At 38.0% G+C, this 14,196-nt stretch overlaps 1 protein-coding gene across 1 annotated transcript in view; it reads left to right on the forward strand.

Annotated features, from left to right (window-relative positions):
* The first annotated feature begins 728 nt into the window (after window positions 1-728).
* LOC137070143 (3'-5' exoribonuclease HELZ2-like) overlaps window positions 729-14,196 on the forward strand; it is a 31,068-nt gene continuing 17,600 nt past the window's right edge. Inside the window, exons 1-5 of the mRNA XM_067437483.1 lie at window positions 729-865; window positions 4,008-7,036; window positions 7,122-7,213; window positions 12,356-12,487; window positions 13,270-13,440. Coding sequence (XP_067293584.1) covers window positions 4,011-7,036; window positions 7,122-7,213; window positions 12,356-12,487; window positions 13,270-13,440 — 3,421 coding nt within the window. The 5' untranslated portion in view covers window positions 729-865; window positions 4,008-4,010. The remainder of the gene's footprint in view (window positions 866-4,007; window positions 7,037-7,121; window positions 7,214-12,355; window positions 12,488-13,269; window positions 13,441-14,196) is intronic.

The raw sequence follows: 14,196 nt of genomic DNA on the forward strand, positions 1-14,196 counted from the left end.
TTGTCATTTGTAACATTTTAGTACTTTAATTTTTGGTTGTTGTGAAAACCTTTATTGGAAAAAAAGAACAGAAACTGTAAGTGTTGCATTGCTTCACAGAATGCTAACTGATGAACTGAATAAAAACAGTGAAAATTAAAGACTGCAGTGTTTTATATAAAGTAGACTACAGTGTGTTCCTCTGATCTGAAAGTGTATTCATATGATGCAAGTGTGTATCATTTTGTCATCAGAGTTACAATTTGACAAAGGAATGTTATAGGTTTTGATAGCAGAGTTTCAGTTTGACACATGTGAATGATATTTCCCAGTTGTGTGTGTATTGTGATCAGTGAGTTTTTGGCACAATGAGCGAAGTTTTGCAAAAATGTGTTCAAGCAACGAGCAAAAACTGCAAGATTCTTATTGATTTTATCCCCTTAAATCCTCTTTAATCCATTAATAATTAAATTTATTTAGGCTATTATTAGGCTATTATTATTATTTATCAGCTAAATACAAATATTAATATAATTATAACATAAAACACAATATAATGTTATTATTATTTATTCAATGATAATAAATGTATTAAATGAAGAATGTGACGCTTCTGATTTATGGTCTAAGTTTTCGTTTTCATCTCGGGTGATGACGCACACAACTGACAGGTTTGGCATTTGGCAAACTAATAAACGTGCACCCGCAAAACATTCAAAACGCGCGTTTCTGTTGATATGACGACGCCCGTTCGACAGGAACCCCATTCCTGCGGGACAGAGAGCAATGCGCCGGTGCTCATGATCTCTGCCTAACAGAGGATTACACACTCGCAGTATTTCATTGATAGTCCACGAACCGCAGGCTTCCTCTCGGTTCCGAAAAGGTAAGTTTATTTAGATTTATTGATCTGGACTTTTAAAAATGGGCTGTGTGTGACTGCGTTCAATCGATGTTTTAAGTGAAAATGTAATTTTATACAACTTAAAAATGTATTACTTTTCTCCTAAATTGTAGCCTAGCTAGTAAAATGACCCAAACAGTGAAACAGGGGTCACTCACAAAAAAGTCACCCAAACCTACGTAGAAATACGTTTAATTAATGGAGGAAACGATCCAATTATTATTATTATTTATTATTATTATTATTTAGCCTATTATTATTACAATGCATTTTATGCAGTAGGCCTATTATTTTGGGTCACCGTGAATTATCATTTGAAAATATCAGCAAATATATAAAGGAAATGTTTTTTTATGACAGTCTTTATCCATTTTGACAGCTCCCAGTAAGCGCCTATTAAGTTACTACCGTAAATACACGATTAGACACGCAAACAATAACACACACAACAAATGCGTTGTTTGACTGGATCAGGGTCTGCCCAAGCCTTGTTGGGCCATTTGGGGTTCCCTTCGGTGACTTTGTCAGTTTTTGATAATTCGCACACCCATTAGTTGTAGTTGCTTGCATCATGTCTGCCAGTCATGTTTTTATTGTTTTTAATTGTAACAGTAGCAAACCCACATGAGTGCTCAGGTGTTCATTTGCACTTTAATATTTAAAGCCCCCCACCCCTCCCCCTTTTTAAAGAATCCTAGAAAAATTATTAAAAAGATTACACAAATGTTTTTTAACACTGAAAATAATCATAAATGTCTGCTGAGCACCAAATTCTAATATGAGAATGATTTGTGAAGGATTATGTGACGCTGAAGACTGGAGTAATGATAAATTCAGTTTTGATCACAGGAATACATTACAGTACACTTTACTTGATATTCTCATAGAAAAGAGCATTTTTACATATTAAAATATTTCACAACATTACTGGTTTTACTGTATTTTTTATCAAATAAATGCAGCCTTGATGAGTAGAAGAGGCTTGTTTTAAAAATAAGAAATGTTGATCTTTGTGCTTATTTTTCTTTGTTTTTTATAAATAACTCATTACAAATTTGGGAAGATGTTTGCTGCGCATGTTGCATTCCAAATTATTATCATTTTTTATTCATAGCACTTGCAGAGAATCGTTTACTGTGAACAGAAACTGGAAGCTATGCTGTACTCCGTCCAAAACATGCAGCACGTCAGATAAGATATTCAGACTGAACCACAGCGCATTCTCCAATCCATCCATTCATAAAAAGCTTACAGGGCTGCTGAAACTTTAAAAAAAAGTTAATAATTGTATTTTATTGACAAAATATTTTAGTTTGTCTTGGATATTTTTTTTTAAATTAGATTAGATAACATTTTAATCTGTCATTTGGTCACGTTATAATGTACCACAAAAAAAAAAAAAAACAACAACAAAAAAAACTAGAAGTTTTTATAAGCTGTTGACCCCAAAAAAATGAGCATTTAAGGACACAGAAGTGGATACAGGCAATTGAGACACCACATGTTACTGGCGGGGAACGTACAGGAAGTATAATATATAAACCTGACATTTGATTATTTACTTAATAGTGACAAAATGTTTACTGCACACATTGGCATACTGAGTATCAGGATCCCAAAAATGTAAAAATGTATCCAGTTTTCTTCTTAAAATCGCTTTTTTTAAGAAGCAGCCATATCACCCTGTAGCCCAAGACTGGTTTCCCACTGAAGCTAAGCAGGGCTGAGCCTGGTCAGTACCTGGATGGGAGACCAACTGGGAAACCAGGAGCTGCTGGTAGAGGTGTTAGTGAGGCCAGCAGGGGGCGCTCACCCTGTGGTCTGTGTGGGTCCTAACACCCCAGTATAGTGATGGGGACGCTATACTGACAAAGAGCACCGTCCTTCGAATGAGATGTTAAGCCGAGGTCCCGACTCTCTGTGGTCATTAAAAATCCCAGGATGTCCTTCGATAAAGAGTAGGGGTGTAACCTCGGCATCCTGGCCAAAGTTGCCCATTGGCCTCTGTCCTTCATGGCCTCCTAATTATCCCCCTCTCCTGATTGGCTTCATCACTCTGTCTCCTCTCCACCAATCAGCTGGTGTGTGGTGAGCGTTCTGGCGCAATGTGGCTGCCGTCACATCATCCAGGTGGTGCTGCACATTGGTGGTGGTTGAGGAGATTCCCCCCTTCTATGTAAAGCGATTTAAGTGCCTTGAAAAGCGCTATATAAATCGAACGCATTATTATTATTATTATTATTATTATTGGGGGGGGGGGGCTACAGGGTCGTTGTTTGCTGTACAACCTGTCACATATCAGCTTTTAGACATTGTTCAGTTTTCTGTTAAAAGTCAGAAATGACAAGGAGGCCGCTTCATGCAAAACACAGTCAAAGGAGAGCATTGGATTGGATCTTATGTTCAGCAGAAGAAAGAAATTCATACAAGTTTGGAACAACTTACGGGTTGTTGTTTAAGACCCTAATGAATTATTAAATAATGAATTATCCCTTTAAAGGTGCACTGGGGAGTATTTTTGCAGTAAAATATCCAAAAACCACTAGGCCGGTGTTATATATTTTGTTCAGTTGAGTTCTTACAATATCCCAGATGTTTCCAACTATTTGTAAATTGTGAGAAAATTGCTATTTTAACTCAGGAGCGGGACGTTTCAGCATAGCGTCTGAGGAAGTCGCCTGTCAATCGCATCATATCTGCGCTACCCTCGGTTTCGGGTTTTACTTGGCAGGAGCGCTCTACTCTTAGCAGTGTGAACAAGTGAACGCACGGTACGTCATAACATCATTTTAAACACACTTAAATGTATCTAATATGATAAACAGAGCTGCATTAACTCATAATTATAAAAAAATCGCTCCAGCGGCCGTGCTCAGCTCCTCAACACTCGGTCCTGCTCGGCTTTACACTACAGTAACGTTAATAACCGCATCCATGAACATGATTTCTGCCCGAGTCCTATTTTCCACCGGCTGTGAGGTGAAGACCACATCTCCCAAGATGCTGCGCTCAAACTTTGCATCATCAAACTACGCCTTTGTTTAGAATAGGCGCCCTCCAGTGGACGGAAAGTTGCATAGTGCATCTTTAAGTGCCTAATGACATGATTTGTGTTTCCAAACAGGACATGGAGACTTCAGAGAGAAACTCTTTAAGTAGCAGCAACACAGAAGATAATCATGCCAAGACCGTTTACAGAACCTTCTTTAAAAGTCCGGAGTCTGAATCTGAATTTGATCTGCAACTCTACAAGAAAGATATTGAAAAACGTTTGAAGACCTCTCCAGATGACTTTAAACACTGTAAACTTGAAATAGAAAGACATGATCAGGCGTATGCCAGGCCTCTTGATGAACCAATGCTCTCTATCAAAATCTATGGAAGAGAAAATGTGGGCAGATCTTTCCCTGGAGATGAAGTCTGTGTAGAGATCTTGAGCAGAGAACAGTGTCCGCAGGAAGGTGAAGTGGTGAAAGGGAGGGTCGTTGGATTAATAAAAAGAGATGAAAACTCATTAATCTTCATCTGTAAGATGGTGGAAGAGGATCCTCAATTGGTTACACCCATTAACAAACGCATTACCAGAATACGTACAGTTCAAAACAAGAGTGACACGGACAAAATTGAAGTACGACAATTCAAATGCGGACGTTGGGTTAGAAAGGAATTTGTAAAGATCGCTCAGAATCAAATGCTAGTGGTCAAGGTTTTAAAATGGGATAGTAAGAATATGTTCCCTCTCGGTGTTGTTACGAGTGTAATTCCTGAGTGTGATGCTTTGCGAGAAATGCTATGCATTGAACTTGGCTTTAAAGACAAACCTCCACCATTGAAACCAGAACCTGAAGACAGTAAGGCTGTAGAAAGGAAGGATTTGCGTAAAATTAATAAAAAAGAAATGAAGTCTTGGACTTTCACCATTGACCCAGATACAGCTGAAGACCTGGATGACGCCATTAGCGTGACTGAAATGGATGATTACTACCAGATTGGTGTTCACATCACAGACGTGGCAAGTTGCATTAACAAAGATAGCGAGCCAGACAAATTCGCTAAATGGCGCGGCAGAACGATTTACCCTTCAGAGAAGGAAGATGTGGCCTTCATGTTCTCAAGAGACCTGAGCAATGGCCACTTGAGTTTGATGCCTAAAAAAGATCGGAAAGCCATATCGTTGCTTTTAGACGTTGAGAAGAAAACAAGTACTATCCGAAACTGTGAATTTTATCCAACTTTCATTAGGTCCGAAAGACGGATGTCGTACGAAGAGGCAGACAAAATTATTAAGATTTACTCCTGCTCGGATGACACGAAGCCTCTGCAGATTTCATGCGTGGAGGATTGTGTAGCTGTTGCTCACCGTTTCTCCGAGGTGCACCGAAAATGCAGACTGGAAGGTGGATGGCCATGTGGGAGGCAGGCCGAGCAAAGCCTCTCTCACGCCATGGTGGAGGAACTAATGAATCTCTACAATAGTGCCGTCGCTGAAAAACTCATATCTACAGACGTCACAAAAGATCTCACACCCCTGAGGTGCCACCGGGAGCCCGACCCACAACAACTGATTCAGTTTAGAGAGAAATACATTAACCTAATTCCCATGTCACTTTACTTTTCAAACATCTGCGAAGTAGATACTGATATTTGGTCCAGTACAGAATATGACCACACGGAGCATGCAGGCATATCATTGAAGATTTTTACCTCCATATTTCACAAGATGGAAGCGTTTGCACAGAGCAAAGACTACTATAAAATGATGCAGTTAATCTTTTCAGATGAAATCCATCCAACATTTATCCCCATGGTGCGGGAGTTTCGTGACATTCAGAAGAAAGCCGTCATACTTCAGTCGTGCTCCTCGACAGAGTCCAGGTTGGGTCACTATGATTTACGGCTTGACGCGTACACCTGGGCGTCGTCTCCTATGAGGCGTTATCTGGACGTTATTTTGCAGAGACTTCTGCACACTGCGCTCTCTAAGAAATACCTGCCGCGAGCTGAGTACACAAAAGTTGAAATCAGCGAGTTTTGTCAGTCTGGAATGGAGGCAGAAGAGAAAGAGGCTCTGGTTTTGAGACTAAAAACGGTTCAGTTTGAACCCAAAAATGTGGCCAAGCTCGCAGTAGTGGACCAGATCACTCCGCAGGGGCACGAATTCACAATATCGTTCCCTCTACATCCTCATTTAGAGGTGATTGCTATCATGTACAAGCATCTCAATGTCGTGGATCAGCCAAGATACAATAAGGACAAGAACTCCATGACTCTTAAGTGGAAGAGGAGAGTGTATTCGTTCAGGGAATCATTCAAGATTTCGTCAAAGCCCATGAAGAATGTGACTTCAGTGTCAAGTACCATGTGGAAAAGACTGGTATCTGCCACAAAACAGAAGGATTGGGTTAAGATTGACCAATGCCTCCGAGACATAAGAAGGAAGGATGCGAATGAAGAAACTAAAAGCCTGAAAAGTGAGGCTTGTTCAATAGAGCATTATAAGGAAACAACCATGGAGCTGGATTTAGGCACGGTTGTTCAGGTGCAACTTGGGACCGAATATAAAGATGGCTTTCCAGTTCCTGTAGTTCTACTGCTCAACATTAATGAAAGCTTTGAGATCTGTTTGGAGCACACAAGAAACCCAACTCTGTGCTTCTCCAAAACTGAATGCAATGCATCTAAGACTTTTTATGAGAGCGACAAGGAGTACCAGAACATCTGGAGACAACTTTGTCAGATAGACACTGCTCACAATGCTGTGGAAGAAAATAATAGCGTCATTTTAGAGAACGTGCATATAAAATGGAGCGGAGATGAAACAAATCTCCAAGGGTTTTTTAATATAACCACGACTCAGAAAAAGCAATGGTCTCTGGAGTTCGACCTGAGGAACTGCTTCTTGTGCATCAGACTAAGACATCAGAAACCAAATGAGAAGGATGGTTCTGCAGTTTCAGATCTGCAGGGTTCACTACCTTTCACATGGGTTGCACACGCGGTAACCACAAAACCAAAGAAACAGAAAAATCCAGACAATGAAGACCGGATTCATTTTCAGATCACAAAAAGATCTATGAGCTACGTTCCACCCGAGGTTAATGCAGAGCAAACAAAATTCACTATTGAGGTTATTCCAAAACAAATTCCATATGTGTGAGTGATCATTCATCCATCTGATATATTTCAGATCTGTTCACATATATATACATATCTCGTAACTAATGCAATCTTTTTGCAGGCTCAGGGAACAAGCGATTGCCAACCTACGACTGGCCAATAACCTGGTGAAGAATGTCGCCACTAGACAACATCTTGAAGAACTGAATGATGGTGAGTGAAACAAAATGGCAGCTTTAATCAAAGCAGACGGTTTAATGCAAAGTATACCCATTTACTATTATCTCAAGCAGTTTGGCAATTAGCCTGAATTGAAATTCAAAAATAATCAGTAAGACAATTAGCTCACATTAAAGGTGAATTATGTAGTATTTTTGCAGTAAAATATCCACAAACCACTAGGCCAGTGTTATATATGTTGTTCAGTTGAGTTCTTACAATATCCCAAATGTTTCCAACTATTTGTAAATTGTGAGAAATTTGCTATTTTAACCAATGAGCCGGGACGTGTCAGCATAGCGTTTGAGCGAGTCGCCTGTCAGTCGCGTCATATCTGCGTTACTCTCGGTTTCCCGTTTTATTCTGCAGAAGCGCTTTACTCTTAGCAGTGTGAACAAGTGTCACAGCAGCGCCGAGCGAACGCACAGAGTAACGTCATAACATCATTTTAAACACACTTAAATGTGTCTAATATGATAAACAGAGCTGCGTTACCTCATACTCATGACCGGAAAAAGCGGAAGTGCGCGTGCCCGGCGACTGTGTCCCGTCCCGTCCAAATAAAAGTCCTGCTGCTCGCGAGGCGTGTGTTTGTGTAACAATCGCTCCAGCGGCCGTGCTCAGCTCCACAACACTCGCTCCTGCTCTGCTTCACACTACAGTAACGTTAATAACCACATCCATCAACATGATTTCTGCCTGAATCCTATTTCCCACCGGCTGTGAGGTGAAGACCACATGTCCCAAGATACTGCGCTCACACTTGGCGTCATCAAACTACAGCTTTGTTTAGAATAGGCGACCTCTAGTGTAAAGTTCAGCGCGTGATCTACTGACGACATGCAAATGAAATGTCAGCAAAATGTCAACAAAACAAAACGTCATAGCACTACCCAGATAGCAGACAAACAGTGAATCAGCGTTGAATCAATGTTAATGCATCAACTAAAATATCATTGAATCAATGTTGAGATCTCAATGTTGAGAATGTTGATTTTTCATCAGGTTTGCACCCTGAAATAATGTTATTTCAACGATGAAAAATAGATCAAGATGGGCTTAAAATCAATAGTTTTCCAACTAAAATTAAACCACTTATTTAAGTGAATCAATGTTGAATCAATGTTAATGCATCAACTAAAATATCATTGAATCAATATTGAAATATAACATTGATATTTCATCAGGTTTGCACCCTGAAATAATGTTATTTCAACAATGAAAAATAGATCAATCTTGCTTTATGTACAGCAGGATTCTATGCCAGTTAATTTGTCTCTTTATTTTATTCATTTTAATCAGAGACCATGTGGGGCTGCAGTCGATATGATTTTGCATCAAAAAGTCACTCAAAGTAAATAACATCCTTCAGTTTACATGCAAATGTATTTATTTATGCCCCCAAAGTTACAACAGGAAATCTCACATTGACTTAAAACAATTACATCTGAATTTATAACACAAATGAGAAGAGCCTGGAAAAACATGACAACATGCATCTGCAGAATGGAAGTAAATACAAATGTAAACTTGCCAATAAATACAGAAATGACACAGTACTACTGAAAGAAAGAAGGTAGAAGAAAGAATAAAATACTCCAAACTCAGGGGTTTTCACCATGAGCAATGTCCCGAAGCCTTTCAGGTTGTAATGGAGCCAGTTTTGCACCGTCCCAGCAAAGATAAACTCTGATGCCTCTTATTATCAGCATTCACAGCATCTAAAACAACAAGAAGTTAGTAAATATTTGGAAATGTGATTAATTATACATTACAAATATAGCCTACTACAAAATTAAGTGAAACTTGAAATTTTATCAAAATCTTGATATCCCAGTTAAAACGGTAACATTAAATTCAGGACTATTTAATGCATTTTAGTAAAGACTTTAAAGGACCTGCAGACACACAATGAATGAAAAAGCAAAGCAGACTATATCCGGTGTTTTATCTAATAATATTATTGTATTTAATAGTAAATAAAGTGTGAAAAAGAAACAAGTAAATGAATGACCAAATAGCTAAATTAAGAAAATAAAAGAGGAGCTGTATAGGCTACATGGTGGTTTGGAAGAGATTTTTTTTTTCCATTTACAACACGAACTGGAGGCACAACTGTTTACTAAATTTCTGTAGTTTGATATAGCTGCCTACAGAACTTAAAGATCTCACTCTTTTCTTTTTTCTTGCTGCATTAAAGATTAAACTGTAATGATGTAATTGTGATCTGCTCTCGTGATGATATCGTACAGCTGAAGCAGAGCTAAGAGCTGATTGTATTTCCCCTCACCGCGCTAACAGGTCAATCAGTTCTAGTTCTGCTTCAGCTGTGAGACAATCTCACGAGTGGCGAACACAATTACTGACAAGCCAGAAATTCTGACAAGTCAGAATTCGGACGCAATTCACAGTGTATATGCCAATCTTAAGGAAAAAAAATGAATACAAATATGATATGGTTTGGTGAAAAACAAACTGAAACTCAATGTATTAAGATTATCCTGGCCGTTGGTTGTGTAATTTACGAGGGCGCTCATGTGACTATTACGCCTGTTTCACACCGCAAGCGTGAGCAGCGCGTGAGCTGCACTTCAGCGTAACTACACCGTGACTGCAGCTGCAGACGCGCGAGTGTATTCACACTGGAAGCGTTGGTGCAGCGTCACAGCAGCGGCTCCCACAATGATAGAGCCTATACCTGTCTGAGTATTAAATACTAAACTAAAATAAATTATTATATTTTCTGCCTAGTTTACTTTACTTTTTATAATACTTTCACCCAAACTGAATAATTAAAACAAGTTTAAATGGGTAAATCTTCTACAGATGATTTTTATTCTTCGTTTTCTTTTTCTGCATTTTGAGCGCTTTTGTGATATTATATTTATTTTGTACATCAAAAGTGTGCTTTCGCTTTGCACCGTGACTGCAGCTGCAGACCGAGAGCCTTTACCTGTCTGAGTATTAAATACTAAACTAAACGAAAGTTTGTTATATTTTCTGGCTAGTTTACTTTATTTTTTATAATCATAACCATACTTTCACCCAAACTGAATAATCAAAACAAGTTTAAATTGCTAAAATCTTCCACAGATATTTTTATTCTTCGTTTTCTTCTCTGACATACTCCAGTTATTGTTCAAATACACTACACGTGCTTCCTGTGTGCATTTTAGGCACTTTTTGTGTGAAATCACATTTATTTTGTCCTTTAAAAGTGTGCTTTCACTTTAATTGAGCGTCAGAAGCGTCAGCAGCGCAGCAAAAATAGGCTCGCAGCCGAAACCCCCGCTTCACTGCTGCTCACGCGACGCTCCTGCTTGACGCTCACGTGCTGCTCCTGCTCCCGGTGTGAATGCACTCATTGATTAACATGGGCGCCGAAAAAAATACGCGCTGCTCACGCGCCGCTCACGCTTGCGGTGTGAAACGGCCGTTATTAACATTGCAGTTCACGGAGAAGCACACAAGTTGTAAAACATAAAGATGAATAAAAACACTAAATTAAAATTGAGATGAATTTTATAAATATATTTTTGTAGGCCACTTACCTCTAAAAAACATGGTCGTTGTCCTGTGTCTTTTTCGCGATTGAAGTCTGTTCAGCTGCGCTTGCTTTGGTTGATTGGTGGATGTCTTTAAGGTGCATTACCGCCACCTGCTGGATTGGATTGTGGCGCATTCGATAGGGACACATATTCTAAATTCTTTATTAACTCTGTATTCTTTAGATAAATAATGAAATGCATGTACATTCTAAATGGTTTAAATAATAATAATAGGCTACATTTTTATTTATTTAAAACTGATAGACTAAATTTATGGTAGAAGTTCTTTGTTTTTGTTTTATTTGTTTTTTACATTTTATATTATAATAACATGAAATGTTATTAATGACAACATTACATGCCAGTAAGCAGGAAAATAATATACCTTTTAAAAAGATTCATAGTTTTTACAGCTTTCTTATTGGAAGAGTCAGAAATCAAACATGCATACAATTTTAACTCTTCCAGAAAAATTTAAAGAAAGGCTTACAATTACAAAATTTACATTTATGTATTCTTTGTTAATCCACACACTCGTTGGTGTACTCATTGTATCCTTTGAGGATAATAAATGTGCTCACATTCACACAAATGTAGCCAACTGATTTGGACTTGCCTTAACATGTTGAATAATGTGACAGATAGATTGATCGTAAGCCTCACCGGTGGATAATTAAGCTGACCAAACATCAGCATTGATTCAATGTTTGTCTTTTCAACACTGAAAAGCATGGAATTATCAACATTGATCCAATATTATTTGGCAGTGAATTTTCAACATTGGTCCAGTATGGTGTTAGCATTGAATTTTCAACATCGATCCAATATTACTTAGCATTGAAATTTCAACCTCAACCAAAATGATGATTCTGATGGAATTTCAACATTGAATCAATGTCACCATGCTATCTGGGTAGTTTTTAGGTCAGTAGTAGCAGTAAACTGGGAGTGACAACTTGATAGTTTAATAACTGTCGTGCACTGCCTTTCCTGTTGCATAAGAGAAACATTAAATGTGCCAAAAGCGAAACAGCACTACTCATTTGAACCATGCCACATGGACCATTTATTAGCTCTGCCCAAAAGACAGAGTCTAAGTATCTAAGTTGTATGTATGCCCTGCACATGATAGGAGGGAATAAGTAGATATCATGTTAGATAATTAATTCCCATGACATTAATTTGTGGCCATGTTTTATTAATTTGTTCCAGGCAACAAATGAATCCAACATGGCTACAATTTACCTTAAATGAGGAACAAATTATTAAGACATGGGAACGAATTCTTAATTTGTGGCCATTTCCCTTAGCATGTCATGACTCATGAGCAGGTCTCAGTCTGTACGCAAGTGTACATTCCTGAGATTTGTTTTTGTAGACAAATATAAATGCCATTGCAATATTCTGCATACATGTGAATTGCTTATTATACATTTTTGTTTTTTTAAATGGATGAGTTGGACAATAACTTTAATCTTCAATCAGTCTTATCCCAGATGTAGACTTTTTCTACATTAGTAATAATGAGTCCATGCACTATGAATATCTCATGTGTGTTTTAATGTGGTAAAACCTTGTGTTGTATTAGATGCTTATGAAGAAAATGTCAGCTTGTACGATGTGGACGAGAGCCTGAACCTGCCACGTCTGAATGAGAGCCAGCAGAAAGCTGTTGAGGAAGCTATGAAGAAACCTTTTACTGTGATTCAAGGCCCACCAGGTACTGAAATAGTGGAAAATGTGTGTGTCCTCCAGTGTTTTTGTTGTCTATTTGAAACTAGCTGTGAATCATTAAAGATTCAAATCAAATTCAAAATTAACAATTCAATCTATATTATTTTTTTTGAGTTGGTTATTTACGCCAAACTATTTGGAAGAACTAAAAAATCTTTGAAAACGCACGCTAAATGGATGTGTTCAAAGAGGAGCACTGCATTTTATAACGCGGAGGAATGTTGAAAAAACGTCATTTGTTAAAAACTCGAAACACATTTGTTCTACTTCTGCTGCCTAGACAGCAACATATTGTCACCTATGATCTGGTAAACATTAAAAACAATTATTGGAAGCCGTCGTTGGGATGATTGGGCGGGCCTTATCTGTAAGGGTGGGTCGCCTACAGTGGTTCAGGGGTGAATGACTAAAGAAACGTTATCAGCAAGATTATAGAAAACTCTACATTTATTGTCTATTACCAGCCACTGCTACTTATATCCAGAGAATAACAGAGTGAGAGCAATAGTTTCAATCTTAATTTATCCATTCCTTGATCATGTGACCAAAACCCAAATGTGAGACATTCAAACTAACCAATCAGATAATTACTTCCCTCACTGTATTTAAGGCATGACACACACTTTGGCCTACATTTTGTGACTATCAACTCCTCTTGTCTTTAGAAAAACTGTAAAGCAAATTTCTTTGTTCATTTTCAAATATCTTTGATTATTTTCATTCCTACAGTGTACTCGTGCCACACACCATAACTTTTTTCACCCACAGGTACAGGGAAAACAGTGGTTGGTATTCACATTGTTTACCAGTTTTTTATGAAGAACAAAGAGTTTCTGGCCTCTTCTGAATCTCCCAAATCAACCCCTGATCAGAAGCCCCCCAAAACGCCTGCAATCCTGTACTGTGGACCTTCGAACAAGTCTGTGGACATTGTTGCAGGTAAATTGTGAGGTGGTTTTATTCAGAGGTGGACAAAGTACACAACTCTATTACTTGAGTAAAAGTAAAAGTACTACTGGTCAAATATTACTCCGTTACAAATAAAAGTTGTAAAAACAGATATTTACTCAAGTAAAAGTACAGAAGTATTTGTTTTCAAAAGTACTTAAGTATCAAAGTAACTTTCCTTTTATATGCCAACACATTATTTTATTATTGTCGTATAAATGCACACTGTCATCATGGTTTAAGCCAGTCAGTGATGCTCCATCTGACATACTAGCATACGACTAACTTAAACTATTTGAAATACTTGTTCTCTTTACAAAGCTGCTGTCCCTTTAAGGCCAAATGCACGGATCCAATACACTGATACACATCTGATATTCTCCCAACTTTACTCTTCTCTTTCTCCCAGACGTTTATATTTGTAATATTTTATAAGACATGCACCAAGTGTATGCCAACTAAACTAATCTAGATTTTTTTTTAAACTGAAACATACTTTCAAAGTATGGCTATGGGTGCACACACTGTGCCTGCCTTATTCCATTTTGGTATGAACTGATCAGTGTTAAAAAAAATATGGGAAAATGAATATGACCATATAAGAGAGATTACTGATAGACTGTTTGCAAGAACAACAACAAAAAAAACTTTTAAAGAAGGAAAAAATCATCCACCGACTTTCAGAGCTGCAACAGAAACGACTTTCGGCCTAGATAGAAATGTAGTGGAGTAAAAAGTACGATATTT

The sequence above is a fragment of the Pseudorasbora parva genome, chromosome 1 (genome assembly GCF_024679245.1).
Source record: "Pseudorasbora parva isolate DD20220531a chromosome 1, ASM2467924v1, whole genome shotgun sequence".
In the NCBI taxonomy this organism is placed as follows: domain Eukaryota; kingdom Metazoa; phylum Chordata; class Actinopteri; order Cypriniformes; family Gobionidae; genus Pseudorasbora; species Pseudorasbora parva.